Below are 17,636 nucleotides of genomic sequence, written 5' to 3'. Positions count from 1 at the left end.
TCTTCACATGAGGTGGCCAAAGTACTGGAGTTTCAGCTTTAGCATCAGTCCTTCCAATGAACACCCAGGACTGATCTCCTTTAGAATGGACTGGTTGGATCTCCTTGCAGTCCAAGGGACTCTCAAGAGTCTTCTTCAACACCACAGTTCAAAAGCATCAATTCTTTGGCGCTCAGCTTTCTTTATAGTCCAACTCTCACATCCATACATGACCACTGGAAAAACCATAGCCTTGACTAGACGGACCTTTGTTGGCAAAGTAATGTCTCTGCTTTTTAATATGTTATCTGCTGCTGCTAAGTCATTTCAGTCGTGTCCGACTCTGTGTGACCCCATAGACGGCAGCCCACCAGGCTCCTCTGTCCCTGGGATTCTCCAGGCAAGAATACTGGAGTGGGTTGCCATTTCCTTCTCCAATGCATGGAAGTGAAAAGTGAAAGTGAAGTCGTTCAGTCATGCCTGACTCTTAGCGACCCCATGGACTGCAGCCCACCAGGCTCCTCCATCCATGGAATTTTCCAGGCAAGAGTACTGGAGTGGGGTGCCATTGCCTTCTCCAAATATGTTATCTAGGTTGGTCATAACTTTCCTTCCAAGGAGTAAGCATCTTTTAATTTCATGGCTGCAATCACCATCTGCAGTGATTTTGGGGCCTAAAAAAAATAAAGTCTGACACTATTTCTACTGTTTCCCCATCTATTTGCCATGAAGTGATGGGACCAGATGCCATGATCTTCGTTTTCTGAATGTTGAGTTTTAAGCCAACTTTTTCACTTTCCTCTTTCACTTTCATCAAGAGGCTCTTTAATTCTTCTTCACTTTCTGCCATAAGGGTGGTGTCATCTGCATATCTGAGGTTATTGATATTTCTCCCAGCAGTCTTGATTCCAGCTTGTGCTTCTTCCAGCCCAGCGTTTCTCATGCCACTTTTCCTACCACTTCCTTGTATCCCAGGAGGTTTCACAGCCAGAAGGTAACTTAACCCTCCCCACCCCACCATACCCTGGAAAAGCCTGGTTGCCTTCTCAAGCTCCTTCTTCCCCTGCCTTCTTATGGAAGGCAGTCAAAATGTTGAAGCTCTTCTGGAGTTCTTTCTTCCCATCGCTCGTCTTGTTCTTCTCAAACAGGTTGGTGATCCGGATCATCTCTGATGCTGGGAAATCCTCTCCTTGGTCCACAATCTTTCCCATGATCTTAAGGTACCACTTAGGCTGCTTCCTGTTGGTCTCCTTCACACTGATCGGTTGTCCTGCTCCTGCTTCAAGAGGGACTGGTGGGCTCCGATGAACTCCCCAGCAAAGGTGTCATATGCAGGCAGGCAACCAGGCATTCCTAGGTAGAGCCCATGTCCCTTCAGCCAGTGCTGGATGGCTCCAACCTTAACTGCCCCACTATACAGGATTGGGTTCTCAATGTCCCCATCCAAGAAGAGGTAAGAGGTAGAAGACTGGGTAGTTCCCTTTGTCCAGCTTGTATTGCTCGCTTAGCTCCATATTCAGCCCTTCTCACCATAATCTGAGATCCCCACCTCTGCCACCAGGAGATCATCGCCGGAAGCTGAGTTTTCAGCCAGACGCTTGAACTCATCCTGCCTCTCACCCTAGGGGGACTGGGTGTCAAACTTCACCAAGACGAACTTGCTTTTAGGAATGACCTTGTAGAAAGTGGGCTTCCCTAATAGCTCAGTTGGTAAAGAACCCACCTGCAATGCTGGAGATTCTGGTTCTACTCCTGGGTCAGGAAGATCTGCTGGAGAAAGGTTAGGTTACCCACTCCAGTGTTCTTGGGCTTCCCTTGTGGCTCAGCTGGTAAAGAATCTGCCTGCAATGAGGGAGACCTGGGTTCGATCCCTGGGTTGGGAAGATCCCCTGGAGAAGGGAAAGGCTGCCCACTCCAGTATTCTGGCCTGGAGAATTCCATGGACAGAGGAGCCTGGCTGGCTATAGTCCCTGGGGTCTCAAAGAGTCAGCCCACACAGCAGTTGGAAAAGGTAAGAACTTCCCATGGTCCACAAGTACCTTGCCACTCCTCTGAGAATCACCCAGACACAGAGGTGGCTCTGTGCTCGGCGGTCCAGGGGGTCAGGACATGGGAATCGCCTGGCTGGCTGTACTCCAGGTAGCCAAGGAGAAAGAGGTGGCTGGTGACGGCAGTTGAAGTTAAGCTCCAGATAGGAGCAGGTCCTATTGTCAGTTGCTGGAAGCCTCTGAGCCAATAAGGAACAAAAAACACAGAAGCACCACATCTGATAGTTAAGCCCCATTCCAACGTGCTGAGCTCAAGGGCCATAAACTCCACGAGGATGAGTGCTGACCCAAGGTTCTGACCCGTGAGAGGCAGGCTCATCTTTTCCCTTGCTGATCTTCATCCCTCCTCCCCACCAGTCATCTGGTGAGCATTAGGTTAGCAGAAGAATGTGGCTGAAGCACAAACTACATCACAGAGTATAAACGGATCGCAGCGGTCCAACTTGGTTTCAAGCAGATAACAATTATGGGCATTACATTAATAAGTTAATGAGACAATTATACGACCCAAATGCTGCCCAACAGCTTGTTTTTAATCAAGAGTTGCTTGGCTTGTGGTATCCACTTGCAAGCTCCCAGCCCAGGCTTCCCGGGAAAAATTAAGTTCCTGGCCTCCTTGGGAACTCTGCACATGTGTGCCTGGCTGCTGCACTTTGCTGGAGAGCTTACACTTTCAGCTGCATTACAGACAAATGAAACAGAGATCAGAAGGCAGAAACACAGGCCATCCAGTCACCCATGTCCACACCAGCCTGCTATGAGACATCCTCAGGGTCACGTGCCCGTGTGGGCTGCAGGGTTGTCATCCGTGCAGGGGACACTTTGCTTGCCTCTGGAGAGTGGCATATGGAAGTGGTCACTAAGGGCTGTCAAGGTCCAGCTGTCATTGTTTCTCAGAGTTAGCTTTGGGGCTGACTACTCGGGATCTTTTCATAGTAATGATGGGTTGCAGTTTTCATCTATTGTTGTTGCTGGTCAGTCACTTGTCTCCCTCTTTGAGACCCCATGGACTGCAGCATTCCAGGCCTCCCTATCCTCCACCGTTTCCCAGAGTTTGCTCAAATTCATGTCCACTGAGTCAGTGATGATGTCTGACCACCTCATCTTCTGCCGCCCCCTTCTCCTTTTGCTTTCAATCTTTCCCAGCGTCAGGGTCTTTTCCAGCAAGTCGGCTCTTCAAATCAGGTGGCCAAAGCACTGGAGCTTCAGCTTCAGCATCAGTCCTTCTAATGAATATTCAGGACTGATTTCCTTTAGGATTGACTGGTTTGATCTTGCTGTCAAAGGAACTCTTAAGAGTCTTCTCCAGCACCAACAAATCAAAAGCATCAATTTAAATTCTAAAAAGATGATGCTGTTAAAGCGCTGCACTCAATATGTCAGCAAATTTGGAAAGCTCAGCAGTGGTCACAGGACTAGAAAAGGTCAGTTTTCATTCCAATCCCAAAGAAGGAAAATGCCAAAAAATGTTCCAGCTATTAGTCCCCTCAAATTACATCCTTTGAACAAATTCCGTATCTAGAAGCATATAATAGAGCCCCTTCTCTCTAAAACTGGTGCTACCGGTGAACTGTCACACATGCTGAACTTACATCGTGTCTTCACACAGAATCCCTTGGCTGCCTGTTGGGATGAACTTCCCAGACTGCGGGTGGCTTCCCATTGGTTCTTCCTAATAACAATGGCCAGAGCTAACACTTATGAGCATTCCCTACGCCCTAGGCATGGTGCCAAAAACTTCCCATGTGCTCTCCTAGACCTCACAGCACTCTGTGAGTTAAGAACTATTGTTGTTTCCATGTTACTGTCAAGGTGTTGAGACGTGGAGGAGGTGAACTACTCCAGCCGTGACTGGCATAGCTGGAGTTTAAACACAGGCAGGCTGGTGCCCAGGTTTTAAACACCGCTCAGTAACCCAGCCAGGTAAAGGAGAGTGCTCAGATTCCCTTCCAAGATGATCCACTGTGACCACAGGCCCAGCAAGAAGCACATGTAGAGTGTAGCAGTTGCCTGTCTGGCCTGTGAATCCCAGGATGTATGTGGCCATGGTCCAAGACCAGCTAAATCGATTCACCCGTTAACCCTGCAACGACAAGCACCTGCTTGGCTCTGGCTGCAGGCTCAACTTGGCACTGGCACCAAGAACAAGGTTTAGGATACCCTTGACCTTGACTCTCAAATGCTCAGGGGTCAGCCAGACGCTCGAGGCAGGGGACTCCTAGCCATTATTACAGGAAAATCGAATCCACTGAACTGCCCAGAAGGGTGCAGACAGGAAGTTCAGGGGATGCTGGACTTGACGGCTCCAAGAAGGCTTTCGAGAAGTGGATCTGAGAACACATGGGTAGGATTACAGGGCGGTGCGCTGGGCTCCACCACAGGGACGTGCATCCTGCGGGCAACTGGCCTGGGAGGGGCGGGGACGAGGACTCACACTAGGGGGAAAATACCTGAAGATAAATGCATGCAAGATGAGCCAGTCCTTCAGAAGTGGGGCACAGAGGCGCAGCCGGCACGGACAGGCCGTTGGTGCTAACGTCATCATGAGAAAGAAGTAGGACAGACAGGAGGAAGAGGCAAGGGGGGCGATGACATCATCTGGCAGCCACACAGCCCACTGGTCCCGCCCTGCGGTGTAACTGCGGCCTGGGGAACGTCTTCCTTCCCAGGTAAGGGTTGTGCCTGCCAGTTCGAGCACCAGACACGTTTTCTGCGTTCCAACTCAGGGGAACTGCCTGAGTTGTTCTGAATGTCACCTCTGTCCCTAAATCACTTCTCGGACTCTCGGTCTGGGACGTCCTTCCCCTCTTCCCTTTGAGCCAACACAGCCAGCCAAGTAGTTATTACTTAAGAATAGCTAAGAGGAGCCAAGATTTCTGCAAATGAGGAAGTTGCCACTGGAACAGTCATTGTTTTTTTAAGCCAAGATGCTCCCACTTGTAGTTGCAAAACTACATTTGGAACACTCGCTACAGCCCAGAGCCCATCAGTTAGCAGACTTGGGTGCACAGAGCATCCGATGGAGCCTGGGTTACCCCGTGGGTCTTCAGGGTCTGCTGGGGACGGACACATATGTTTGCTCAGTCATTCAGCTCTCTGCTTGCTAGAAACACAAGAACAGGCGTGCTGGTTAACGCCCCTGAGTCTGTCAGGACTTTTCTCAGATATGTGGTTTTCTAAATACCAGGGCAGGTTATTAACAACCCCCTAGTTGCTCATTCCTGCTTCTGCAAACTGAAGCAAGAAATAATACAGAATAATATATAAAGAAACACAAACACGGAAGACCAAGCATATCACTTTAAAACAGGATTTCAGCAATTACTGGCTCAAGTTTAATATTGTTCATGGTTTCTGTTTACTTCCAAGGCTTAAGAAGTTCTTGAATTCTTTGTTTCTTGGTCCTGCCTCATTGGAGACGTCTGGAATGGACTCACCCGCGGCCCCACCCAGGCCAATCAAACCAGAGTCCCTGGACTGAGACTTGGAATCAGCATTTTGAAAGCAAAGATACAGACACACATTCACATAAACAAACAAACCTTGAGAGGGGACTCTAATGCCCAGGCCGGGCCAGAGCCAGGCCTGACTCCTATTGTTGTTCAGTCCCTAAGTTGTGGCCAACTCTTTGCAACCCCATGGATTGCAGAGCATGCCAGGCTTCCCTGTCCTTCACTGTCTCCTGGAGTTTGCTCAAACTCACGTCCACTGAGTCAGTGATGTTATCCAACCCTCTCATCGTCTGCCATCCTCTTCTCCTCTTGCCCTCAATCATTCCCAGCAGCAGGGTCTTTTCCAGTGAGTCGGCTCTTCACATCAGGTGGCCCAAGTGTGAAGTTGTGAGTCAGTCTGTGCAGGGCCACCCAAGATGGATGGGTCATGGTGGAGAGTTCTGACTCCTATGGTCTCTGGCATAACCTTTGGGATCCATCCTTCCCTCCCTGCCAGAAGGACTGGCCATCTACAGAAATTCTCCTACATCCACTTTACTTGGGGATCAAGTAAATTTTCAAAAATGAGTTATTCAAAATATATCCGCAAGCATGGGCTGCCTGGGAATCTGACCTGCCTAAAAGTTCATGTGGATGCGGATGGTATTATCCTATGATCCCAGGATGCCAACAGCCATCTGTGTTCTTCCTGGTTTCAGAAAGTTCCTTCCAGCCACAGCCACTCTCTGAGCACCACGCCCTTACCTCCAACCGCTCAGGGTACCCCAGGAGACCCCTGTTCTTGCTTCTTTGGGCACAAAGCCTCATCCACCTCTCATCACAAACTTGTGCTCATTTGGACCCCAGCTCTTCTCAGCCTCTGCTTCTGCTTGGTCAGGGCAGGCTGGGATCCACAGAAAGTGGGTAGAGACAAGGCCAAAAACTCCCGCAGAGGGGGCGTCATAGAGACCAGGCTCACCCCTGGTCCTGCCTTTTAATGCTGCTCGAACATGTGCTGATTACTTAACCAGCCTCTGCAAACTTCAGCTTCCTCTGCTATAAAAATGGGAATACTGGTGTCTACCTGGAGGTGTCTGCAAAGCACTGAGACCCTGGCATGTAGAAATTTCTCAGTATACTTATTAGGCACCCCTCCTTCAAGTGTCTCCAAATCCCTACTTCCCCAGACCCAGGTCAGATCTTCACGATTTCTATACAACAGAAGCCCACCAGCCCTCTTTGACTCTAGTGACTCCATCCTCCACTCTAAGTGCAGGCACCAGTGTGTGACCCTGTTCATCTGCTCTGCTTAAAAACATTCTCCTGGATTTCCACTGACAGCAGAATAAAATCCCAGTAGAGTCGAGATGGCTTCACAGAGCACCCAGGGCTCTGACCAGTGAATCCCCTGCAGCTTCATCTCCTCCTGCCCTAACTGTGCATGCAGATACATCCATCTGACACACGCACACACACACACACTCACGCCTGTGCTTGTGTGCATACACACCCCCTACCGCTTAGGTAGACAGAGTTACTCGCATGTCCAGATGCATGGGGAGCAAGCCAGTTGAGGGCTCCTGGTGAAACAGTACTCTTCAAAATCGCCTTGCTGCGAAGCCTCCCTGACCTCCAGGAAGATGTAAGCGGTTCTCTTCTGCACCCCACAGCACTTGATTGACAGCATCCACCCAGTTCCCATCACGCCAGACCACACCAAGTGGCTTATGGGTCTGCTTCCCTACAAAGCTGTGATCTCCCTGAGCAGATGGACCCCATCTGATGCATTCTGGATTCCTAATGCACAGTGCTCGGTTCTGCCCATAAGGCCTCATAGAATGGAGTTGGATTTCTAGAAGGGCTTTTGCTTTCATCTTTTCAGAAAACTTTGAAAAGTCAATTTGAATATAATAAGATCGCTTGGAAACACAGCTACTGTGAAGCATCTTCAAACTGCTATCTGTAAACTGTGAGCATTTCAGAGAATCCCCGCCAGGAGAGCTTCAGCAATGAGCCGGGGCCGCTTTCTGGTTCCCACTGTGCTCAGAGGCAGGAGACAGACTTACTGCTGAGAATAATGTTCATGTTCAGACAGGGGCTGCCAGCCACGTAGCACATGAGAACCACCTGGGAGCCTACGAAGCCTGATGTCCAGCCCACACCCCTCCTTTGAAAGCAAGGCCTTTGAAAGCTTCTGGGCAACTCCAGCGGCTCTGGGCTGAAAGCCCTTAGCGCCAATGAGCTGACGCTCTCTCAGAGTGTGTTGCCGAAGGCGGCTGGCGCACGTGGTTTCACCTCGTGAACAGCTCGTGGAAGGAGCGTTGGTGAGCAAATACACCTGGGCCAGACCAGACTTTCAGGATCTCGTCCAACTCTGAAGTCACCTTTGCAAAGGTGAGCTCCCTCCTGAGTTCATGGTGAAGAATTTTCCAGCAGCAGATTGAGCCAAAAGCCAACTGCTGCATCCCAGGACTGTGAAGCCCATAGGTCCCTTATTGATGAGAGCCGACCCTCAGGCGGCTGTGGGACCTGCCCAGGGAGGCCTGGGGAGAGGCCTGCTGAGCACTTTCAATAGGGTCACATGTGCCATCTGGTTCAGGATCCAGCCGGGGAGACCAGGATGGGAGGAGATGGATCCCAAGGCCACCGTGGTCCAGACAGCATGGGGGCATCTCATGCAGCTACTCCAAGCCCTGGGGGTCTTCAAAGGAAGGGAAAGTTGGGTACCAGAGGCAGAAGCTGGCCTTCTGAAGTCAGATGGGCTGTGTTTCATTCCCTCCACCTCATTCCCAAACGTTTACACTATGTGAGTGATTTAATTACCCCCAAAGAACTTACCTTGTCAACGTGATTAGCGATCTCTATTAATCGCTGCTTGACTTTTTCCAGATCTTTTCCTTGCCTCTGAAACTTAATAATTTTAAATGTCAGCATTAATAACGGTAAGACCATCAATCAAATCTCATCTTCTCGGCTCCTGGAAATGTGAAGTCTTGGGCTTTGCAACCCCCTAGGGCCCTCCCTGGTTTATGGTGAAGTGAGCTCCCATTCTGCCGAGTAATTTCCCTGTCCAGGGACTTTCTGAAACTCCCTGAAATTCACCCAAGCCAAGTGCTCATAAGACAGTAACTTTTGTGATTTTTTCCAGCCTCATAAATGATGGAGGCAGTGACATGTTTTGGCAAAGAGAAAACAGACAACCAGAAAGCAGCCCAAAGCCATTCTTCATATCATCGACTTGATTTGAACTTCCTCCGAAATTTCTTTTATATTTGTTTTTAAAAATTAAAGAGTGAAAGTAATAGAAGCTCATGGCAGCAAGTCAAACAATAGAGAGAATGGATAAAAGTTAATAAATTCCCCCTTCTCCTCTCTAATCTGACCTTCCAGACTGGGAACAGTTTCCTGAGAAATTGTCAAATCTGTTTCATTCATATGTGTTGAGCCAGCTTGGGAGAAAATGTCACCTAATTCATGATAAGTAGTAGTGGCAAGAAATGAACACAGAAAAGATAATCTAAAAAAAAAAAAGAGCTAATTAAAAATTAATTTAAAGAAAAAAACTAGCACGGGATAAAGCCGTATTTCAGAAGGTAGGATTTTTCTGCTGTTTCTATAGCCTTCATTCATTCATTCATTTTGTTTAGAACATATTGGAAATTTTTTAAACTAAATTTTCCCCCAAAGTGTTTTAGAATACATTCTAAAACCATCTGCTATTTCCCACAAATAATTCTCCCTGTTTGGAGAGCTTAGCTGCTATGGCAGCTCTATAGTCCTTGCTAATATTTTTTTTCTGCAGCCCTTGCTAATATTTTGTAATAGCAGATACATTTTTAATGTTTTATACCTTGTAAGATCAGGGAGCCACTTTTCCCCATGGGTTGTTCACAATGCTCTTAAGGCCTCATAGAAAATGAGGTTAATTAAAGCATGTAATAATTTGCTAAACATTTTCTTTTCCCTGTGGTGGTTGTTGTTGTTGTTGTTGTTTTTTTAAATCAACCAAGAAATTTCAGACAGTTCTTACCTCTCGGTTATCGGCGACGATGACAAGCTCTACGTACTTGGTCATCTTGAGGGTCTCTCTTTTTTGCTGCCAAAAGTAAACGTGGATTTAATTTCCCTGATGGTCTCTCTGGGGCTTTCAGAACACTGTCAGCATCTCTCGACAGAAGCATCGGAACTAAAGGGACACCCCGCCCCTACCAACTACACTGGCTCCCACACCTCTGTTCCACCTAGGAGTTCACCTCTGACCCCAACGACTTCTGTAAAACCATCTCAACATGAGCCATCAGTTTCCATTCCCATCAGGGAAGTCCCTAAAAAGGAATCTAACCTTTGCGCTGGATCACTGATTTTAGGATCAGAATGAGTTGAAATCACCATTAAACAAACACACACACATAAACAGGCAACTCTGGGGCAGAAGCCCATGGCCGTGCATCTCAGGCTGGATGTAGCACATGTCAAGACCACTGTAGAAATCGCTGGGATTCAGGGTTTCACGGGTGTTCCCTTTGCCTTTGTGGTCCAGTTTTGTGATGTGAGAAAAGCAGAGGAGAAAAGCTTTGCTCACGTCACAAAATCAGAGGAGAATGTATTTTAAGCTGGAACTGCCCTTCTGGGGGAAAACTGCATAGTCTAGGCCAGAAGGCTGATTTCTTGTGGCTGATGGTTGAAAAATCTGGTTAGATGCAAAGGAAAAATGGGGAACAACTGAGCCAGGCGAGAAGGAGGTATTAGGAGGAAAACCAGAAAGGAACAAAAGAAACAGAACAGAAAGAAACATTTTCAAGAAAAAAAAAAAAGGCTGAAATATGTGACTAGAGAAAAGCGATTTGGTAAGACTGCAATAGTCGAGAAGAATAAAGACCTTGTTTATCAAGGGGTAGGGCTGAAGAAGAGGCAGACGGCCCAAGCACGAACTCCCTCCCCATTAAAGGCAGCCTCTGAAGTGGGTGACATTTTAATCACGTTTCCTCAAAAAACACTCACACTCTTCCATGAATTACTGGGAGAATCCCAAAGGCATTTTTCGGAGAGGAAAAAAAAAAGAGAATTCATGGAGGGTGGTCTCAAAAAGCCAACTTTAAAAGCAAAAAATAAAGCCTTCTGTTTTTGCAATAAAATGGAGTCAGAGGAAATGGGGGTTGAACAGGTCTGGCTCCCCATAACTGATATCGCTGCTTTACGAGTTAACTACACTCTGCTTAACCTTGAAAACTTGCATGTTACAACCAGGCTTTCAGACAAAAGCAAAAATGATCAAGGCCTGGTCTGAATCAGCTTTCCAGTCACATAATCCTGAGGGAAACATCTTTTACAAAACAAATCCCCATCGGTGCAGGGCCTTCCAAACAGATTTTTACAAGAAAAATGTGTTTGTATCATAGCAGTGTTCCTCCTTGCTGCCCAGCTATGCTGATTCATGAATTTTGATATCTCTAAAGAAATCTCAGGGCTTCCCTGGTGACTCAGATGGTAAAGAATCTGCCTGCCAACGCAGGAGACCCAGGTTTGCCCTTGGGTCGGTAAGATCTCCTGGAGGAGGGCATGGCAACCCACTCCAGTGCTATTGCCTGGAGAATCCCATGGACAGAGGTGCCTGGAGGGCTACAGTGCATGGGGTCACAAAGAGCTGGACACGACTGAGCGACTGACACTTTCACTTCAAAGAAATCTGGAAACCTTTTGGAGGGAGGAAGAGTAAAGCACCATGAAAGCTATGATTTCTCATACTTTAACAACATTACAAGGAAAAAAGTTCAGTTTAGTAACTATATGTTGTAGGCATGTTTCATGGGGACCAACCTACTCACAAAGGGAAAATGACCAGCCCCGGTGGTGCCCTCTGGTCTACACAAAATGAGATGCCATCTTAAAGTGGTTCCTCCTTCCCGAGGGGTGGAAGGCAGAAGCCTCTGCCCCCCATAATTCCCTGATTTACCATTCACAGACTCATCTTACAGAAGAAAATACAGCTCTATTAAAGGAAAAATAAATTAACCTCCCATCGAAAAACTCATGGAGAGAGCCCTGGTTGCTTAGATGTTTACACCTTTCTGACTGCAAAGGGGTGAAATGAATGGCCAGGGGACAGTTCCAAATGGCCTTGGATCATCATTTAGAAAATACACAATTCCAGATAATGAAAACAAACACAAGAGCCCAATTTTCCTGTCTCTGCAGTTTTCAGAGAAGTCCACATTTTCTCATGAATGCAGAGAATTGCAAGCTCAGAGAGACGCCTAACCACATAATAATAAAAAGCCACAGGGGAGTGGCCGGTTCATGGCTGCAGAGGTTCCTTTTCCACCAGCTGCACACACAGAGAGGCTTAAATTACCTCCACATGATTCCCACCTATCTGGGCTATCCAGTTAAAAAATCATATTCAAAGTGTTTGATTTTGAATCAGAGAAACATTGAAACTGGTTGCTTGATGCAATTTTCATTTGGGTCGGGGGGAGATTGAGGAAACAAACACCCTTCCCCAAACAGGTGAGAACATGAGCCTCTGAGAATGGCCCAACCATTTCTGCTCCAAGGTTGGAGGCATTCTTTGAGTCTTGCTCAAGTGGGAAGCTGTTCCCTGGCCTCTCAAAGTTGTCACAGTCAAGGTCTCGGGAAGAATGGCCCCCACACATTTTCATAATAAGAACTCTGGCTCTGAGAACTCAACTTGAGTCCGAAAAAACAAGCTGAGATTAGGGGGGCAATAAATTCTCAATGCAACTCTCTCTTCCTACAGGCCAGACCCCTGAAATAACCTGATAAGAACACAAGTCCTAAGGCTGGGAGAGCTTGGGTTGTAGCAGCAAGCAGGATGGCTATTGTCTAGTGAGCGAGGGCAGGGCATGGGTGAGATGCGGCCAAGGATGGGGACAGAGGACAGGGCCCAGAGTGAGGAGGCTGACCGGTGACCTAACTGTCCGAGAGCAGTGGGGCTCCCTTGGAGGTGAGATTCTTTACATATCACCCTGGCTGATGGGAGGAGAATGGATTATAGGGGGACAACGGTGGAAGTGGGGGAGCAGATGACCACTTGTGACAGTTTGAGGCAGTAAAAAGATGGAGCCAGGCAAACAGATTCAAGTTGGATGTTTTAACCAAACAACAACAACAATAAAATAACAATGGATCTAGGACCGTATGCAAAGACGGCAAGTTTAGCAAATTCGGTGACTCAAAAGTTTGATTTAACTCCTTCTTTGTAAAGAAAGATCATTGTTGACTCAAGCTAGACTCCATGCCTTGCTCTAAGACCACTTAATGAGTATTTATGAGCTGAGCCCTGGTCTTGGCTGTGAAAGGTCATCTCTACCATCCTTACGAACGATTTGCATGGGGATGAAGCACCTGGATCACATCTGCGTGGAATACAGCCTCGGAGGACTGGCTAATATATAGGCTGCAGAACCAACAAGGAAATGAGACAAACGCTGGAAGGACGGACTGAGTCTGACGTACTGAATGTTAATGGGCACAAACTCAAAGTATCGAACTTGAGTCCAAAATGCCTGTGGCAGAAGTGAGAGCTAGTATTTATTTTTCTAGAGCTTTAATTTATTCAAGACTCAATAGGAATCCACATCTGGAGATTTTGGAACCTTGGTTCTCACTGAGAGATGCTCAGAGCTCAGGGCTAAGGAAGCAATAGCAGGGCTGGCCATGTTATCCACCAAAATTTAACAGTGACTAGGGCAGTAAGGGCACTTGGTATGGCCTCTTAGAGGAGGTACTGAGGTGGGAGTGGTTATCGTGAAAAGAAAGTGAAAGTCGCTCAGTCGTGTCCAACTCTTAGAGACCCCATGGACTGAATAGCCCATGGCATTTTCCAGGCCAGAATACTTGAGTGGGCAGCCTTTCCCTTCTCCAGGGGATCTTCCCAACCCAGGGATTGAACCCAGGTCTCCCACATTGCAGGCAGATTCTTTACCAGCTGAGCCACAGGGAAGCCCAAGAATATTGGAGTGGGTAGCCTATCCCTTCTCCAGCAGATCTTTCCAAACCAGGAATTGAACCGAGTCTCCTGCATTGCAGGTGGATTCTTTACCAACTGAGCTATCAGGGATGTGGTTACAGTAGAGAGAAATTAAACATGCATGCTCTAATTAACAAGTTTTCCAACAATTCTGGTCAGTTCCTGATATTCAACTATTACTAGTGGATTCCCTGGTGGCTCAGAGGGTAAGGCATCTTTCTACAATGCGGGAGACTGGGGTTCAAGCCCTGGGTTGGGAAGATCCCCTGGAGAAGAAAATGGCAATCCACTCCAGGACTATTGCCTGGAGAATCCCATGGACAGAGGAGCCTGGTAGGCTACAGTCCATGGGGTTGCAAAGAGTCGGACATGACTGAGCGACTTCACTCACTCACAGATAATCGATTCTGCTGTTAATACCACCCCCACGACCACCACTACCATGGCTTCTATTAAACCAGTACAGCAGCCTGTCTAGAAGACCTAGAGCAACAGCCCTGGTCCATTTCAGATTGGCGGCGTTTGAGGAAACCCCACAGGGTCTCCCTGACAGGCTGTGCTATTTGTACTCAATAGACCAAGTGCACATTGCTTTTTTAGAGAAGGCAATGACTTCTACATGTGACTCACAATTATCCATACTAGTGGAGGGGAACAATAGCACAGATAATCCCCAGGGAGGATAATTCAACAATAATTTACATCTGCCTTCAGGATGTATTCTGTGATTTGCTCCAGTAGCAGATTTACAGCCTTTACCTTCCTTAGAGACTGCTCAGGCTTGTGTTAAAATTCGTTTGCATTTTTGAATGACCAGCTGGTGGAGGGGGAGGGCGAAGTCCCAGCAGGGCTGAATGGCCGGGGCTCTGCGGGCTGGGCGTAAAAACCTGCAGAGGATGGAACTGGCAAGGAAGGCCCCTGGCTGCAGGCACCCTTCCGGAAGCAACTTGGGTTCTCACTAAAATCTAACAGAGAGCCTTGTAAAAATGACAAACAATAGCTCAAGCTGATATTATAGCCGGTGCATACCCTGAGTGCAGATTTATTCCCGCTGCTCCTTGAAGAAAAGCACACACATCTGCAGAAAAATCTCAGCCTGCAAGCCCATCTTTGCAATAGTTAACATTTAGTAGGGGCAGAACAGAGCTAGGAAAACGCAAATGCATTTGCTGCAGTGCATAAACCAGAGGAGTTAGCCGAAGTTACATTGATTTTTGAGTATAAGATAAAGGCAGCGTTAAGTCTGGCAGGCAAGCGGCACGGAACTCGAGTACTTTCCTTTCGTGTTTACCAAATGGTCTCGTATACAATTCCAATTCTCACATATTCCACTTATTTGAAAATTATTTTTGGTATTGTTTTCATGATACAGATGTGCTTTCTGTCAAAGACATGTTCCCTTCCGTAAAAACAATCACAACATTTTCTAGACAGAAACACTGAGAGTCGCGTCTAAGTGCAAACAATAGTCCCCCCTTTTGATTTAAAGGTTCATTTATGCTTCCATATGCATTATTAACAAAACACCATTGTTATTCAGGTTTTCTCCATCTCTCTACAAGTCAAAATGATTGGAAATTACTGGGCCGATCACAGGTCTAGGGAGTTGTAAGCTTAGTTAAAGAATTAAAATATGGCTGGGCAGGACCGACCAGGCATGCACTTCTAAATGAAATGGCAAACATATCCGAGTGCTGCTTAAACTGTCAAGTTATACATCTCACAAGGTGGATAACGTATGTTCAATGAGGTACTCAAAGCAAGGTGCCTCAAAAACAAAATGCAAATATTCTATTTGTTTATGACTGTGAAGGCTACGGTCCCATCCCATCTTATCTGAGGTCTGGAATCAAAGGCGAGAGCCTTTGAAACGTAAAGCAAACATGCCCTGGGAGCACAGAGGCTGGTCTCTGGGACTCCATCTCTTAACTCTGTCCCTCTAAAAGGGGTGGGGGGAGGAGAAGGGAGATTCTCTGGAGCTGCTTCTGCTGGTGATGCGGGTACTTGTCAAGCCCTATTCCTGGAGGTTGAGATCTTCGCTCCTCTGCTGAGAGTCAATGTCAAGGTCAGCCATAGTGCCTGACACAGGGTGATGGGGAAGAACAAGGAAAAACGAGGCTGCAAGCACCAGCTGTAGAAACCCTTGGGAGTATATTAACAAAGAGAGGAAGTTTGGGTCACATGGGCAGAATCAGAACAGAAAGAATGAATGCAAAATTAAAATGAAAAGTCCTGAAGTGGTTCAGTTAAGAGCAGGTTAGTGGAACACCACCTAGCCACAGCCAACAGGAAATTTTTAAGAAGGAGAAATCATTTAGGATAACATTTACTGTTTGGAGAAAAATGATTAGGAATACAAAGAGGCACAGTTTTCATAAAGCTTTGAGTGGTAAGCAGTATAACCCTCAAAGTCAGGTAAGACGAAGGGTGTTAAGTGGAACTCTGAAAACCTGTCAAAGTCAGGGGAGACAAAGAGTGTTAATTGTCAAGTGATAAGTTGTGCTTATCAAATGTAAGCACAAGTGATATCATATGAACGGATTCTGGATTTCTTGTCGACAGAGGAAGGGGAAAGACAGAGATGAGAAATCAGTAAATCACTGATCGCTTCCTATCAGGTTGTGCTCCTTTGAATTCGGGGCCTCTAGCCAGATGGTGCTACCCTTTTCCTTTTTGTGAGTTCGGTTGTGGTCTGTGGAGCCCCTGGGTCACTGATGTAAAAGGGTCAGGCAGCCATTCAGGGTGGAGGTTCCCTGGTGCTGCACCAGCGGTGACCTCTTAGCCCGGAGGCAGATTGCGCTCCTAACTGCATTGGGCAACCTCTGTCTCCAGCCCTGCCGCAGAAGGGAAGACCTGTGATGAGCAGACCCAGGGCTGGGTGGCCAGAGAGCAGACACCTAGGGGGAGAAGTAGGATGCCCAGACGCCCCATGGCATCTGGACTAGGGGTAAACATCACACATTTTCAGCCACACTGCTGGACCAAGCCCTAGTTCACCCAGGGCAGGAGAGTGGGCAATGGCAGGGAATTCTTCCCGAATTCTAAAGAAGATCCTAATATAAAACAGATTGGCTGTGGAGAAACCTCCATATTGTCTTTCTCCTCCCGTAGAAGGAGGGCTGCCCGAGGGTGCAGAGGGTCTGGTCCAGGCCTGTGTACCACGGAGGGGTGTAAGGGAGGGGCAGACTTCTGGGCCAAGCCCAGGAGGTTATCACCAGAGACAGTGAACGGTGATTTTGAGCCCTCTGAGCCCAACTCTACCCAGCACAGGTCAGTGAGTCTGACCCTGACGTTTGCAATACAATGACGGAGTTTTCAGTGTCTGATTATGTTCTGCCCACCTCATATCAGCCACCTCTAGATAAAGTAGTTGACTCCATCCCTCAGACACAAACGGTAGAATTTCTCCAGATGGCCTAGTGGTGGGTGTCCCTAGTTGGAGCCCCCGCGCCCCCCACCGTCTCCAGAGATGTAATGTGGGGTTTCCTCCTACCCTTCTTGTCTGGGTCTGGGAGGCCAGTGGAAGCCTGTCGTGCAGAGTGAGGCCCGACGTATTTGATCCACATGATCCCCAGGTGCCCGGCAAGTTTTCCACTGGGAAGAGTTTGTATCTGTTGGTTGCATTTTTCATTGGCTCCAAAATATAGGTGTTATTTTCAAATGTAATGAGTCCCCTGTTGAAAAAGAAAGAAGAAAAATTACGTAACTTTTAAGGGCAGCTTCTTGTTTATGGCTAAAACCCAGTTCTTAATGACAGAGAGTATAAAAAAAGAAATACCAATTTATTTATATATCCTGGGTCTGAATTGGAAAGGGCATTTCTGTGCCATATGCTTGCATTGACTTATTTTTGCAAATATTTTGGAAGACAAGTCTGAGAAGTTTTTGTTTCAAATGTTTTATGGTAAAGAATAGACTGTTTAGTCTTCATGCCTTTCATTTGTTTTTTACTTCTCGAGGATACATTGCTGGGAAGAAGAGTTGAGACAAAAGATGTTTCATCTGCTTAGAGAGTAATTAGATCTAAATTAGCAGACATGATTCCGAAGGGAAATCTTTATTATTTTTTTTTTAAGGAAAATTCCTACATCTGAATTATTCATTCTGATCAACAAAATTTCCTAAATAGTTGAAAGGATTCTGATATAAGTTTGAATATAAACTTAAGCTTTTTTAAAAAAACTTATT

The 17,636-nt window shown here is 47.0% G+C and overlaps 1 protein-coding gene and 1 pseudogene across 1 annotated transcript in view; both read right to left on the bottom strand.

The window, feature by feature from the left end:
* The window catches only part of ADAM12 (ADAM metallopeptidase domain 12), a 360,531-nt gene that overhangs the window by 98,949 nt on the left and 243,946 nt on the right, over positions 1-17,636 (bottom strand). Inside the window, exons 6-8 of the mRNA XM_010859570.1 lie at positions 16,942-17,122; positions 9,489-9,554; positions 8,297-8,368 (exon numbers count right to left, since the gene is read on the bottom strand). Of these exons, the coding sequence (XP_010857872.1) occupies positions 8,297-8,368; positions 9,489-9,554; positions 16,942-17,122 (319 nt within the window). The remainder of the gene's footprint in view (positions 1-8,296; positions 8,369-9,488; positions 9,555-16,941; positions 17,123-17,636) is intronic.
* Positions 1,019-4,569, bottom strand: LOC105002736 (annotated as a pseudogene).

The sequence above is a fragment of the Bison bison genome, unplaced genomic scaffold (assembly GCF_000754665.1).
Source record: "Bison bison bison isolate TAMUID 2011002044 unplaced genomic scaffold, Bison_UMD1.0 scf7180017864456, whole genome shotgun sequence".
Lineage (NCBI taxonomy): Eukaryota > Metazoa > Chordata > Mammalia > Artiodactyla > Bovidae > Bison > Bison bison.
The sequence above is the reverse complement of the archived record's forward strand: the minus strand, read 5'-3'. Positions and strand labels throughout refer to the sequence as shown.